Genomic DNA, 17,136 nt, shown 5'->3' with positions numbered 1-17,136 from the left:
TTACTGACTATTGTTTTATGACCCTTTTTATACACCTAATTTGATCCTTGTAGTCCACCAGGGTGCTTGTTACCTGTGTGGTTGCGCCACAGAATTGAGTTGTACTATTCAGATTGTAGCGTTAGAGCCTATATGGTATCTGGTTGTCCTGTGAAGTAGGATTTAGCTGTACTGCTCAGGTTAAGCCTGGATGGTGTCTAGCTCTCCTGTTAAACGGGATTGAGCTACACTGTATGGGTTGTCATGTAAAAGACTAGATGGTGTCTAGTTCTCCTGAAAACCAATGTAACATTACACTGGCCCACAAGAGTATATTATATAATATATAACTTATATCCTGTTGACTATCTCTAACCACCACCATATCTCAACATAATACATACAATGTCGAATCACCTAGATTAGTCGATAGTATTCGATCTGCACTGAAAAAGACCTGAAATACATGACAATGATCACCACACAATGATCAACCAATTGAAATACATCTCATTCCTATGGGAGGTCAGTCACGGCCCAGAAAGCTCAATGATAACTTCTTTGACTATGAAGCTGCTTGACACGGGATCAAATCCGTCAGAGATCATCCGTCCCTTCAAGATTATAGGTACACCTTACTAACAAGTGTCAAGTAGTACGAAACCTAGATCTAAGGTTTCCTATTAACTACCATCATATCATTAAAGGTTAACCATCTTTTTCTTTCTGTTCACATAAATCAAGTTAAAACCACTAAATGATAATGGTTTCTAAGATACATTTTCCTAAAATAGTTTATTACCACAATATACAAACATCAAAACATTCAACATTTAACAGATCATTTTCAATTCAATGTTAATCAATAATACTCTTTAGTAATAAGATACATAATAAAATAAAATTCATTATTGATTGAGATCATGAATTGATTGATGTTAGACCAACAACGAAAACCTGGATGGCCATTTCGTCCTTTTATGGGACTCGTCAACAATTCACATCCATGATCCCACTCGTGGGATTTAAACCCAATTCAGTTTGATTCAATCATCAATCTATTCATGATCTCAATCAATCATCTTCACAATCCCATACTGATAATTAATTATCACTGTCAATTCATACAACTTAAATATCATCGTATATTTTGATTGATGAAGAATTATTCCCATGAATCTCTTGTAATAGGGATAATGTTAGTTAGATTTCATTATAATCCAATCATAATAATCATGATATACCAACTATTTTGTTATGTAACATTAAAATCAATGAACTATTCCGTAGTTGATTATTCTTATGAGAGGGGGGGGATACATTGATATATGTATATATCACATTACATTTGTATATTCTAATAAAGATTGTTTCTTCAAAATTATTGACTAATTTTCTTTTTATTGATAGATAGTTTCTTTAAACCATCCTATTCACATGGTAACCACAAATGTGCACTGGTACACTCATTACACTCGTGCACGCACACACACACACACAAGTACGTACGCACAACTGCCCACATAAATAAATACAAAAGGTGAAATCCTTTAGTAATCATTTAAGAAGTACAATAGTTTATAAAAATACACACACACACACACAGTAATGCCAACATATTTGTATCAGCTTATTGATACGTAATAAAAAGCACAGATTTTTGGTTGAACTACTTATTATATACTGAAATCGATTATAAATTGATTAATAATAGTTGCCTTATATAAAACATTGAGTATATTCTATTAGATTATTACGTTGATTCATATTTGTCAAAAGGGGTTTTATGAAGATTTCAGTCATTTTATAGTTGAATTCATGAGTTAATTGAAACTAGACCATCATCGAAAACCTGGAAGCATTGGACGACCGTTTCATCTTAATATGTGACTCCACAGTAATGCACATCCACGATCACACTCAGAGAGATTCGAACTCAGGACCTACCAGTCTCGCATGCGAATGCTCAACGTCTAGACCACTGAGTGGGCATCCAATTGTGTTAATGCTTTACTCCAACTAATCATCAAAATTGAGCGACACGTCAACCATTGTCTTTAGTGATTTGTTATCTCACAACAGACCTGGTTGAACTCCATCGGTCACTGCTTCCCACTAGAACTCCAAGAAATTCCTCTTGAAGTCATTCATTAATGAGCATACGATGATTATTATCATAAGGGGTTTTGTGGAGATTTTAGTAATTTTATAGTTGAACTCAGTGGTCTAGATATTAATCGTTTGGGCGCATGACTGATAGGAGCTAGGTTCAAATCTCGCGAAGCGGGATCGTGGATACGCACTATTGATGAATCTCGTACTAGGACGAAACGACCTTCCAGTGCTTTCAGGTTTTCAATGGTGGTCTAACATCGGTCAGTTCAAAATATCATTCAATAACTTAATAATCTTCACAACACTATACTGATCATTAAAATTGAGTGTTGATTGTTAATTTACAGAAAGCTTGGAACATTCGGTTTGTACAAGTCAGTGCTTGTTAGCAAGAAATACCTGCTTTCTTTAGGAAAGTCATGTTCCTTGTTAGATTCTCTCTTATCGTATTCCGTTTCATTATCAGAGATGAGACTGATAAGTTACTTACAAAGTGACTTGTTTCAACCAACCAAAAATTTGCTTTCAAAATTTCTTACCGATTCTCTTCAATGGAATAACATCAAAACACAGTATGCATAGTGTTAACTCTCTTGAACTATTGATGGATAAATAATACTTACATCAGTGTCATTAGTGATCATTGATCGATATAAATACATTGTTTCTAATTATCCCTTTGAATTCTTATAACCACATAATCCAGAATCCCAGAATCCCATAAGTTGAATTCATATTTTCAACTCTCTAAATCAAAAACTCTATGAATCATCTAACTGTCCGATGATGAACTTACTTACTTACGCCTGTTACTCCTCGTGGAGGAGCATAGGTCGCTCACCAGCAAAATTCATTCAACACTGCCCTGGGCAATCCTTCCCAGTTATTTGCAGTTATTATTCGTCCTTTTCATAATTGTTTCTTTTTTTCAATGTAATGTGTTCTTTGGCCTTCCACTTTTCCGTTTCCCTTCATGATTCGAAGATAGTGCTTGCCTCGTGATTCAGTTTGATGATTTCCTCAATGTATGTCCTATCCACTTCCAACGTCTTTTCTTAATTTCCTCTTCAGTTGGGAGCTGGTTTGTTCTCTCACACAGTAGGCTGTTACTGATGGTATCCGACCAATGGATGTTGAGCATCTTGCGTAGACAACTATTTATAAATACTTGTACCTTATTGATTATGGTTGCAGTAAGTCTGCAAGTTTCAGCTCCGTACAGTACTCCGATGATTAAGCAAAGTATTTTACCTAATTCATAGCTACTTAACACGACTCATACTATATTGAAGTATCTTAATTTCCTAATGTATGATACATTTCATGAGTAGAAATAATTAACTTGGATTAATAAAATAGCTCACTAAATGAATATACATTTAAAGTTAAGCTTTCCAACTATTGATCAACTAACCTAATTAGAGGCAGCCCGGATAGCTCAGTGGTAACGTCTCTGACTGTGAAGCTGGGTGACACGGGATCGAATCCGCTAGGGAACATCAGTCCCCTCAAGATTACAGATACACCTTGCTGATGAGTCCCAAGTAGGATAAAAAACCCTCATTGAGCCCCTCTGGGGCCACTGCCGGTCCGAAAAACCGGATAAAGGAGAAGGGTTGGGCATGGAATAAACAACCCCATCCCGCAGAAAACTAACTCGCTGAAAAACACTAGCTAGCCTAGTTTCATCCAGTTTAATAAACTTTTTAATGATCTACTCCATAGTATCAGTTTTGTAATTAGTTAAATGTTACGATATTACACTTAATGGTTATTGATTGGAATATTTTCAAGACATTTCCATTCATCCATAAACATTTGTAATTTATCAGAAAAGGGGTTTTGTAGAGATTATAGTAATTTAATAGTTGAATTCATGAGTCGATTAAAGTTATACCACTATGAAAAACCAGGAAGCAACGAACGGCTGTTTCGTCCTAGTATTGAACTCTTCAGAAGCACCCATCCACGATCCCGTAGGCAAGTTCACATACAAGACAAAAGGTCTTGGGTTAGAATCCCATGAGCAGGATCGTGGATGAACACTGCTGAAGAGTCCTATGATGATGATCTAGCTTTAATCAACTCATGAATTCAACCAGTTGTGATTTAGACTGATCGTTTATCATCTTCCTGAGACTAATTTGTTTGTATTCATTAATTGATAAGTAAGATTTGTTTCAATTATGAATAGTTAACGGTTACAAACATTATATCTTACCTTCATTTGGTATTGTTTACTTGAATCTTTCGATCAATATTTAGAACTGTCATTGATCATTCCCTTATTAAGTTCGAATCCCAGGGTGAACATTAACACTGAGATACAAGTATATCCAGTTGATGAATCTCAAATAGGAAGAAACGCATATCCTGGATTCTACTGTTAACCACTATCTATCTTTGCTTAGTTTCTCTTACCGTTTAACTTCCCTTTTTAAAATACATGACATTTACATGTATTAACCATAATTAATAACTTTCCTTTACTTTATCCGTGTAAAATAATTGATTCTATGAGATTTAACTAATTTTCAGCAAATGTATGACATTTTAATCATTGTACCAAGTTGTAAATGAAGAAATAACAACATTTTCCTAGTTGAATATTCATGAATCGATTTAAGCTAAACCAGTATTAGAAACCCAAAGATACTAAACAACCGTTTCGTCCCAGTATGGAACTTTTCAGCAGTGCACATCCATAATCCTGCGCCGACGGGACTCGATTCTAGGACCTTCGCTTTCGAGCGCGACTGTTTAACGTCTAGACCACTGATCTGGCATCCAAAGGTGTTCATGTCTTATTTTAATCAATTCATGATTTTGCGCAACCTTTCATTCATTATCTGATGCAGATACCAATCTCTATCCGATATGAATTGGATATTTGTTGAATTCACTCCATATTTTGTTTGTAATTCATGAATGCTTAAAAAAAAGACGGTTTTCATCGAGTACTGATATCGACTAGAAAATAATTTTCAGAGATAAATTAATTGAATATTAGGTACAACAGTTTTGAGGGTATGTTCATTGAAATTGTTCACGATTTGTAGCACTAATTAGAAGATAGTTGCACAGTATTATGGATTTATCTTCGTCGTGTATTAAGGACGTTGGATTTTAACTCAGTGGTCTAGAGCTTAAGCACTGACGTTCAAGATTGAAGATGATGTGTCCGATTCCAACGTTTGGTATGATGAATGCTTAGTGCTGATGAGTCCCATTCCAAAACGAAATGGCCGTTCAGAATCATTTTCTTTAAAAGAAATTCATTATTACTTAGAATAAAAGTTGGTAACATTGTCAAGAATGACACTAGAACATTCATATCTAAACTATTCAACTAAAAGAATGTCAAGGCACAAAATAATTCTATTTAAATAACAGATTTTTTCATTATTATGAGTTAAAATTATACTTAACTGAATACATAACATCATGAAGGTATTTGTCTGTATGAATAAAGTTGCTATCTCATTTTGTCAATAGATGAATGACTTTTCTTGAAATCTGAGTTCAACTCATACTTATTTATTTATTTATTTATTTATTTATTTACTTACTTACTTACTTACTTACTTACTTATTTACTTACTTACTTACTTACTTCAACACTCACTTACTTACTTACTTACTTACGCTTGTTACCCCTCATAAAGTAAAATATGCCACTCAGTAGCATTCTTCATCTCGAGCTCAGTTAAATTAGGAAGGTTAGATATGGAATGAGTTACTCTTATGATTGGTGAGTTGATTTTTTTCGGTTTCCCACAGTTTTCCCCCGTATTTTTTGGTTGCTAGTTTCCTGTTTAGTTTGTCAACAGTGTAACTACCATAAAGAATATACAATTGTTTTCTATTACTATTCATTTGAAGAAAAATATTATTCATTTTACATCGATGTGTTATCTATCTATGTATGTTGGGTATCTTTTTTGCTGGGGGTGAGGTTAGTGGTGGGATGGGGATGGAAGTGGAAATTCATGACTAACTTATAAGATCAAATCTTTCTATACATAAACATATCTCCTTATTCTATATATATGGATACCATATAGAATGTACTCCTAATGCTTGTGGAAATCTTCAATGAATATTGTATAAACGGTAGATGAATACATGTTTCTATTGATATACATATACATCAATATATATGAATACATGTACCATGGAGACATTTATAAATTGAGGGGAGGGGAAAGAAGGAATTGTTAACGGTATAGTATTCTTTTGTAATAAGAAATGACTCAGTTATGGTAAACATTGATCATATTGATATTTGGTTGTTCTAATAAGTAATAGTCTAACTAAGTAGTATAGTAGTATAGACAATAAGAAGATCGTTTCATTATAAACACATGAATAGGAGATGAATAAGATTTAGTATATGTCAACAACAAAATGTCACAAATTTGAATGGGCTTTTTGTTTTTCTTCTATAGTAGTACAATGGAAAAGATGTTCTATTGATTTATTCATATAAATTAGTTACTAACTAGTGATATTTTACTTTTATTTCATTCTTATTGTCTACTGAAATTGTTTTATTGATTGACTGATTTATGCCTGTTATTCCTCGTGAAAGTGTATAGGCTACTTACTAGCATTCTTTATACAGCTCTGTCCTCTAAAATCATTTCCATTTGTATCTAGTTACTATTCATCTTTTATATGTCTGATTCCAATTCCAGAAGTAGTGTGTTCTTTGACCTTCCACTTTTCCGTTTCTCTTCATGATTCCAAGATAGTAATTGCCTCGTGATGCAGTCTGATGATTTCCGTAATGTATATCCTATCCATTTCCATCGTGTTTTCTTAATCTCCTCTTCAGCTGGAAGTTGGTTTGTTCTCTCCCACAGTAGGCTTTTACTAATGGTATTCGACCAGCAGACATTCAGTTTCTTACGTAGACAATTGTTTATAAATACTTGTACCTTATTGATGATGGTTGTAATCGTTCTCCACATTTCAGCTCCATACAGTAGGATTATATTAACGTTCATTCTAAGCATACTGCCGGTTCCAAGTCAGGGTAAACGAGGAGGATTGGGTGTGGGGTCGGTAACTCCATCCCGTATAAAAAATCATGCTAGAAACGAATTAAACCATTTAAACTCATACGTTAATGCCTAATTAACGCCATTAATTTATTATGGTCAGCAGAAGCTCAAAATAAATCAATTAATTGGATTCTAAAAGCTCCAACTTCTAATCAAACTTTTACATATGGTCTGTACAGAATCAAGTCAAGTGATATTCAGTATTAAGTCTAGTGGGGAACCACTTCATGATATTTTCATAGCTAACGATTTATATCATAATATCAAAGGCAACTTACAAACCATCCTGATACATAAATATCAGTGAAAATAATGGTCTGGAGGTTAAGCGTTCGCTCGTCAGACCTAAGGTCCTGAGTTTGAATCCTTCGAACGGGATCGTGGATGCACACTGTTGAGGTGTCTTATACTAGGAAGAAACAACAGTCCAGTGCTTTCAGATTTTCAGTGGTGATCTAACATCAATGGATTCATGAACTCAACTATTAAATCACTATAGTATTCATAAAACCCCTTTCTGACAACATATAATTATTATCAGAAGGGGTTTTGTGGAGATTGTAGTAATTTCAACAGTTGAGATCATGAGTCAATTGAAGCTAGACCACCATGGGAAACCCGGAAGCACTGGACGGTCGTTTCATCCTATTGTGAGACTCCGCAGCAGTGCGCATCTACGGCCCCGCCTCAAGGGATTCGAACCCATGACCCATCAGTCTCGCACCAGGCGCTTAACTAACTAGACCACTGAGCTGGCCGTCATCCAACTGTGTTAATGTCTAACTTCAACTAATCCACGAAATTGAGCGACACATCCTACATTATCAGAATGGGTTTTGTGGAGATTTTAGAAATTTCACAGATCCTACATTGTCATTAGTGAGTTACTACCTCACAAGCGAGCCGGTTGAACTCCGCTGCTGAGGAGTCCCGCAATAGGGCGAAACGGCCATCCAGTGCTTCCAGGTTTTCCATGGTGGTGCAGCTTCAATTGACTCATGATCTCAACTGTTGAAATATATAATTACGTTAGTTTTATCATACTACTAATAAGTAGTTTTAATAGTATAGTTCTATTTACAAGTAATATAATTATTATACAATACTAATTAAATAAAAGTGAATAACTTTTCATGTTTACTGTTTAACTACTTGTTTTTTTTCGGCACCGATCATCATCATCCACCATATGACTAATACCCTAAAACAGTAATGAACTATGTTTTACTTTATTGTTTAGTCAAATAATTAGGTTATTCGTTAGTAAATAAATTCATGTTCTTATTAGTTACTAACCTTATTGATGATGAATAACAATAAATATCATAATGACTATTCAACACAATAAAACCAATGAGAATCTCTAACTAATCAAATTCAATCAATATAAGGATGAATAGGGTATTACTATGGATAACAATGAATATTGATTGTATTATAATGGAAATTGTGAATATGATCTAGTTGATCGCATTTTAGTGATTTGATAATAACACACATTCAGTGAAATGGTGATAACACTTGAAGTTTCCTACGTTTTTACACGAATGAACTGTGAAGTTATCTTAGACAAAATATCTACATTAGATTCTTTCCCAATGTCTATATTCTACAAGTGTTCAACAGAACTCAAATCAAGAACTCATGATTCACCTGATTAGAACGTAAATATATTTCCATGCCAAAACTCGACAACAACCAATCATTATCATTCTCGTCAACACACCAAATGTGTTGAACAAATAGTAGATAGTAGAAAAGTGGAAAATTCTCCTCTCTCCCTCTTGCGGGACTCGAACCCAGGACCGTCGGTCTCGAGCGCGAACGCTTGATGTCTAGCCCACCGATTCGGCATCCAACAATCTAATGTTTAACTTCAATCAATCCATGATATTTCGCTATACTGATAATTTTCATATGCTCATTAGTGATTAGTGTCAATAAGTGATTTTCGGAGTTCTAGTGAGAAGCCGTGACTAGCAGAGTTGAACAGTGTTAGGTGTGGGTCAGTTGCCCATCGAAAACACTAGAAGATGGTCGCACAATATCATGGATTAGTTGAAGTCAGACATTAACACCATTGGTTGCCGGATCAGTGATCTAGACGTAAAATGTTCACGTAAGACTGAAGATTCTGTGTCCGATTCCCATATTTAGGATAGTGGATGCACACTAATGAGTGGTTTCATACTAGAATAAAATGATTATCCAGTGGTTGAAGGTTTTTAATGGTGTTTTAACTTTGATCGGTTCATGATCTCAATAAGAACTCAACAATCTCCACAAACCTATACTGATAATCCATCTATGTTGTAATACGAATCCTTTAAATAAATCCCATAATATTATTTCCATGGATAAGTTTAATCGACTGGAAATAGTGGTTAACAGTGAAGCACATCAAAAAGACTTCTGAAACTGTTATATCCCTATGAGAATAATGAATGGTAACTGTTGAAATCTATTTATGTAATAATCTTCAATAACTAAACTATACATATTCATCTCCCTATTATTATGAGCTTTATTTTGACCTATGAACTGTCATTATACGATTTACCATTCTTGATTTATGCCCTTTCTATCAATTACTATCTCCCTCATTCACAGCCACATTTGGCCAAATCTTGTACAAATGTTATTTTCCATTTTATGGTGTGATGTGGCCTGTGTGGTTGGTATATAAACGCAGTATGTTTGAAATACATGACTCATATCTCAAAAGCTGAGATTGGTGTTCTGGACTCAACATCCAGGACCGGTAAAAACTCTAAACCGCTAGTACGGATTTTATGTGTCACTGGTCCGGTCGATGTATCATTGTTCTCTAATTGGCAGTATTATTACGTCATATATTTGAGGGGGCACAGGGCCACAAATTTTAACAGAAACATCCTGGATCCATCTAGCGTGAAATCTATATTCAAATCTTTTTTTCTAGTTTGGTCCAACCATTTAACATAAATACAAGACTACTTTTCACAATCGTCCATTCTCTGAAGTTTAGCAATGATATGTTTGTAAATATTCCAGTTGTAATAGCCGACGTTTTTTAACTTCCTTGAAAGTATACCTGGAGCAAGTACTTTTTGTATGACTCATGATTAATGATTAACACAGTATCAATATAAACATTTCAGTAGTTGAGATCATGAGTCAATTGAAGCTAGAGCATCATGGAAAACCTGGAAGCAATGGACAGCCGTTTCGTCCTATTGTAAGACTACTCAGTGTGAATGCGCATCCACGATTCCACCTCGTGAGATTCGAACCCAGGACCTATCGGTCTCATGTGAGAACGCTTAATCTCTAGAACTTTTATATATTTCTTTTTAAAATTACTGGAGCTTTAGTCGAATGTAAATTCATCTCTTCTTTTTTATTATTTCTAGCTGCTTTAACACGTGAAGTATTAATTATTGGTGCAATTATTATAGTGTTCATCTCAGTTATACTCAATGTGTTCTGTTGTATTCGATGTGCATTAATTCGTCAATATTCAAGTAAGCAGTCAATAGTTTATTTTGATAATCACTCAATAAAGTGTATCCTGAATTGAGAAATGTTCATTAGTCATTACATAATTCAATATGTTCATGTTGTCTTGTGACAATCTATGTTGAACAGATTATATTCTTTGTTCTAAATAAGTATGATCATAAAAGTTTCATTGTCTTTCTAAACAATATTGTCATATGTACTACTAATATCCGTAGATATAAGTAGTATGTATCAGCAGCCAAATGCTCTGGTACGCCCGAGAGTGGAGAGAGTTCGCTCTCCCTACCCAAATGCTCTCACATTTACACACGTATATATCCTCTGACAGGGAAGTCCTATTCACTGCCATCTCGCACCATGCGTGTTGTTTACGAAATTGAGAGGATGAGAAGCTAATGCTTGGCGCTTTCACCGGGTTAGTGGACATGTAGAGTCCACCTCCGGGAGTTGGAAGACTCTCATTCAAAACAAATGGTGCACATGGGCTCCAGTATCCTGAAGGAACAAATGGCGTATGAACCAATCGTTGGTCACCGGCTACCATGGGACCGCATCTCTTTACGATGCTCCACTGCCTTGTGGGTGAGACCTTCAGATCGAAGGTTCCGAGTGTGGCCCCCTAAGAAAACCACCTGCTTCGGTTTGGGCACCCGGGCAGTATCACAGCCCTCACACATATCAAATGAGATCTGTGTGGCGCATATGTATGTTAAAGTATGTATCATCAATCAAAAGTGAAGATTTAACCTGAGGACTACTAGAAGAGCTTAGGAACCCAAATCCAGCGTTCAATTAGTAAGACTCATCAAAAAATCCTGTACAATTTGCCACATATAACCTACAATTATAAAAGATTAAATGACTTTTTGATCTGTTAGTGGATATAGACTTGTGATTGGAAGTGACAAAAAGAAAGAATTTGTTGATACGGTTTCCATGAACTATGACGAAGCCTCACGAGGCTCTAGAAAAGCTAAAGAGTTCCATCCAATGAGAACGTAATGGAGCTTTGTAGAATACTAACGTGGCATGTTACAATTAGTCAGTATCATAATATGCCTCTTTGTGGATTGATTGGATCATAATGTTGATTTAACAAACGCTTATATCTATAAATACCTATAAATTTCTATACATTTTGATTCTTGCTCAACAATCAATTTCTCTAATCTTCTTCTATCTTTCTTCTTTATGACTTGTGAGGGTCCCCCCATTCGAATGCTTAGGTCATACGCAGTATATTAAGAAACTAATCTGTAGATATAACAGAATTATGTAACGATAATATTTTGCTCCATTAATATAAATAGTAACAATCGTTATTGATCTGAACCATTTACCTTCTTAAATATTATCAGGTAACATTTGTAACTAACAACAGTTTCATATCTGCCTATTAGATCATTCATTTGTCTATCAAAACTTGCTAGGTTTGAAGCTATCACGAGTTCACTTAATCTGCGAACGAGAACAAAGACTCAGTGACCAAAGACCAATAAGCTAGCTATTTGATGCGTCCAAGCTCCGCTAACTAGAGGGAGAAGTTCAAGCTTGGAATAGGGAAGTATATTCTGCAAACCGCCAGAAACGAGCGATAACAACAAACACAATTCAAAACGTATACATGTATACAGTACAAAACTGTCCTTGGGGAGAGTTACCAAATAGCATACTAAAAGATGCAACGGACCAATAACATTTGAGATACTTCCCAGTGGAAAACACGACATGACGGTGACAAGAGCACCTTTGGCGCAAAAACAAAGAAATTCAAATGTTCTAAATAAAATCACAAACTTAGGTCCTTTCCCAAGTGAGTTCTGGGGATCTAAGATCCCCAATAAAAGTACACACATTCACTTCGTTTTTTTTGTTATATTTCAGGATCAAAAGATCAACCACATATGCAACATTTATTCTGTATGGCTGAAGAAATACGTAATGCACGTATTGTGAAACAAATCAATGGGAAAGGTTTTAATTATCGTGATAAAGTAGGATATGAACAACAACAACATTTAGGTACATTACTTCATGATGGTCATAAAATGAATAAAAAAGGAAGCAGTCTATTATTAATGAATAAAATTCAATCACAATCTAATGGTTATGAATCATATCAACCATCTATTGATTATGGATCAGAATATTTAACTGGTTTAAATTGTCCTGGATTTTTATTGAATGATAATCAATCATCAAATGGTTTATCAAGTGATATCCATTTAAGATATTTACCAGATGGTAAATCAGGTAATAGACAATCTATATCGGCATTCTCTATTGTACCCGGTCAATTTCCAATATCATGGACTCATCATAATAATAGTAATAGTAATATTGAAGCTCATCGTCGATCCATAACTAGTATCCAACGTAATGGTGGTAATTCTCTCGCTTCACATCATTCATCTCAACAACAAATTACCGAAGCTGTTACTAATTTCTATTTACAACATCAACAACATTTTAAAGAATTACAAAATCATTTAAATAATACTAATACGACTAATACTACTACTAATAATAATAGTAATATAGATACGGTTACAATGAATCAACTTGGTTCCGATGGTATGAATTCATGTTTTGGTAGTATTGGTCAACCAGATTCAAGTATTTTATCAGATATTAACATCAATCCATCAAATGCAATGAATTGTGAATCACCTATAATGAATAGACATAATAATGATAATCATATCATATTAAACAATATAATGCCCTTAACAAATTCATCTATGAATCCATCGAATTATATCATACCTATAGATTCAATAAATCCATTAATCAATAATTATACTAATCAATTAACACCAAATATCAATCGTATACAACCCATAGGATCATCACAATCACAATTAATTACATTAATGAATAAATTAAATTATACTACTAATACTACTAATAATACTACTAATAATCAATCAATTCATAATGAACAAATTTTAACTCATTTATCAACTCTTAGTGATACTTTAAATTCACAATCAGATAGTGGAGCTGGTTCAGGAAGTGGAAAAATTTCAATGGATTCATCAGAGAATAAAATTAATTCATTTTAATAAATGAGAGAGACAGAGAGATTCAATGTTCAATTTATTTATTAAAATGGATATTGATAAAGTTTCATGACAAAAGAGAGAGTATGTGTGTGTGAGTGATAGGGGTGTGGAGGAGGAGAAGAGAGGGGGGTGAATGGGGAGAGAGGGAGAAAGAGAGAGAGTGGAAAACTTCCCAAACAATCAAAATAATATTCTATTTAAATGTTTATCTTTTATTTACAAAATTTAATCTCTAAGAGAAATGGAAGTCTTTTTTCTTCTTTTAAAATTACACATACTAGTCATAATTTTCATGGTTTGAATACGAACCATAAACAAAAAAACAAACATCAAATACTAAGCCAAGAATGGCTACAATGAATCACTCTTTTATAATAATAACGATAATCATAGGAAAGTTTCTTTCTTTCTTTCTTTTTCTGAAAATCAATTTTCACTGGAAAAAAATAATAATGTTTTCCTACAAAAAATAAATCATTATTTTCTTCCCATAAACCCTAAGCACAATTCATTTGAAAATTATGTTTATTTAGTTATACTACTGACTAATAAATAAGTACCTTGTTTCTTTCTATTAAAAAGTTTCTTGGAAGAATATATATTGCATGGTTATCATTAGGGAATATTGTATTTCGTTATTTCGTTGATGACTTCTTTTCTTTTTTTGTTTTTGAAAAGAATTCTAGGATAAGAATCTTTCTACACCTTCATTTTGAGTTGTGATAATCCATAAAAAGTAAAATGACGGTGGATTTAATTAAATCGTTGTTATTTTTTCCTAGAATGGTTTATGTTGCCTGATATACTATGTTCATTCTCTACAAAACATAACATTTACGTCTTGTTCAGTCAGTCTGATAGTAATGACTTATATAAACAGTTAGCAGGATATAAGCAAAGATGGTTAGTGGCTAGTAGTGGAATTCAGCAGGCGTGTTTCATCCTAGTCAGAACTCGTCAGCTGGATGTCCACTCTTGGACTTCTTACTAGTACGGTTCGCTTCAAACGCCATCGCGTTATCCACTTAGTTACTGGGCTCTGATAGCCACTTGCTTGTGCAATGATGTGAAGTATAAATTCACTTGGTATTGTTTGTCCTAGAGTGAACATCAACTTTGAGATGCAGGTACATCCAACTGATGAGTCCCTAATAAGACGAAACTCATGTCCTGGGTTCCACTGTTAGTCATCATTTGTCATTGCTTACAATTCTTGTGAATTAACGAAATATTGAGGCAGTCCGCACAGAATGAACATATGCCGACAAGAGACTGATCAATTGCAGTCCTCAACGACAATGGGAAGATACAAGCCAACAATACCAAGTGAAGTTAACGGGATATTTCAGTAGACAAGTGTGAGATGACTAAAGTCTTTAACAAGAACCTTACGCCGTTCATAATCCTATTTATTATACAAAAATTTTTTTTATCTCATCTTTGAATCCATTTTGACATAGGAAAGATAATATGGTCTGCTATTATATGTACATACAGAACAGTGTGTCTGGATACCACATTGACAAAGACATAACAGTATTCAAAGGCAGATTCAGAGTAAGGAATCAACTATATATTCACAGAACAGAATTTACTGTTTTAAGGATAATCATATTGGGAGGATAAATACTATCAAGTTATTAGTGCCTACATGATCTTCAACTACAAGGTACAAGGGGGTACCAAATAAACATGCGCCACACAGATCTCATTTGATTTATGTGAGGGCTGTGATACTGCCCGGGTGCCCAAACCGAAGCAGGTGGTTTTCTTAGGGTACCACACCCGGAGCCTCCAACCTAAAGGTCGGATCTACAGGGCAGTGGAGCATCGTAAGGAGATGCAGTCCCATGGTAACCGGTGACCAACGATTGGTTCATACGCCATTTGTTCCCGCAGGATACTGAAGCTCATGTGCACCATTGGTTTGGAATGAGGATTTTCCAACTCTCCTAGGTGGACTCTCCATGTCCACCAACTCGGTGAAAGCGCCAGGCATTCGCTTTTCGTCTTCTCAACACCCGTGGTGCGAGAAGGCAGTGAATAGGGCTTCCCTGTCAGAGGCTATATATGCGTAACCATGTGAGAGCATTTCAAGAGGGAGAGCGGACTCTCCTTACTCTCGGCCGTACCAGGGCAAAATTTAATTTGTTTAAGTTAATAACTTCAGCCTAAACAATCAAGAGGAAATAACATGAGTAGACAATTTTTGCAATTAAAATACAATTGAGGAGAAAGATTGATAAGACCACGATTTATGAACGAACCAATCCAGTTTAGGATATCAAATCTTGGATTTTGGTGCAAAATTCGTTCATCCATTTGGCTATTTAGAGTTTGGTCATTTTAGTTGATGACAGTTCGTGATGAAAATCTTTAAATCTAATTCCTAACCTTAATCATCAACTGTAAATCATAATCCTTATTCTTCACACTGGTTTATAACTCTCATTCAGTCTTAGTAAGTAGAATGTACATTCAAAAGGTAATTTTAACGTCACTCAAAGGTCGTCTATAAATTATAGTCTTATGGAAAGATTATATAAGTCGACTAGCAAATATAAGTACTGTTCAAGGTGACTTAAGAATATCTATATCATGCTTATTGTTGATTGACGATAAATAGTATGTGATTTTCATTTCTCTCTGTTTTTTTTCAAATGTAAACAATCTCCCTGATCTATGGGTTATGATTTCGAACTGTTCAACATTCTTGGCATAAAACTATGATCACGTTCTTACTGATAACATAATTCTTGACGAATTACAAATTTTCCACTCAAAAGTTGTGGTCTACGGGGTTCAGTTGGATAAGCAGTGAAGCCATATTATGAATCAATTGAACTCGGAAATCCCGACCACAGGACCCCAAACCAATGGACTTAAGATAATAACCTGATTATGAGACCTGGAGATCCTGGTTTCTATGCCTACGGGATCATAAGTGCGCATTTCAGAAGAGCCCCATACTAGGTAGAAAAAGTTACCATGTGTTTCCTGGCTTTCACTGGTATTGATTGATCACTAGATAGTGACCAATATAATTTGTATCAAGTCCTTCTTAATGCAGATCGAATTCCATAGGCCAAATTATAATATGGCCACTAATCTAGATGACTTGATGTTGCCTGCATTATACTGAGATGAAGCGATAGTTGGAGGTAATCGACTTACTGTGAAGCTGGGTGACAAGGAGTTAGGTCCGTCAGGGGGCATTAGCTCCCTCACGATTACAGGCACACCTTGCTGACAAGTGTCAGATAACATGAAACCTGGGTCGACTACCTATAAATCACCACCTTATCCCAAATGGGATCAGTCGACAAATTATTACATCGGACAAGGTCAATAAAGTTATTCTTTTTAGTATCGAAGGACAAAGATATTCTTAACTGCCTTTAAAATGATAT

The 17,136-nt window shown here is 34.8% G+C and overlaps 1 protein-coding gene across 2 annotated transcripts in view; it reads left to right on the top strand.

Annotated features, from left to right (window-relative positions):
- MS3_00009754 (uncharacterized protein) overlaps nt 1–14,734 on the top strand; it is a gene marked incomplete at its 3' end in the record, with an annotated part of 32,626 nt that extends 17,892 nt beyond the window's left edge. The window contains exons 2-3 of one of the 2 annotated variants that reach the window (XM_051218154.1): nt 10,553–10,663; nt 12,092–14,734. In XM_051218154.1, coding sequence (XP_051064597.1) covers nt 12,566–13,726 — 1,161 coding nt within the window. In that variant the 5' untranslated portion in view covers nt 10,553–10,663; nt 12,092–12,565. The remainder of the gene's footprint in view (nt 1–10,552; nt 10,664–12,091) is intronic. The other variant, XM_012945091.3, reaches the window with a different exon arrangement.
- Nucleotides 14,735–17,136: the final 2,402 nt, after the last annotated feature.

Source organism: Schistosoma haematobium, chromosome 7 (genome assembly GCF_000699445.3).
Source record: "Schistosoma haematobium chromosome 7, whole genome shotgun sequence".
NCBI lineage: Eukaryota > Metazoa > Platyhelminthes > Trematoda > Strigeidida > Schistosomatidae > Schistosoma > Schistosoma haematobium.
The sequence above is the reverse complement of the archived record's forward strand: the minus strand, read 5'-3'. Positions and strand labels throughout refer to the sequence as shown.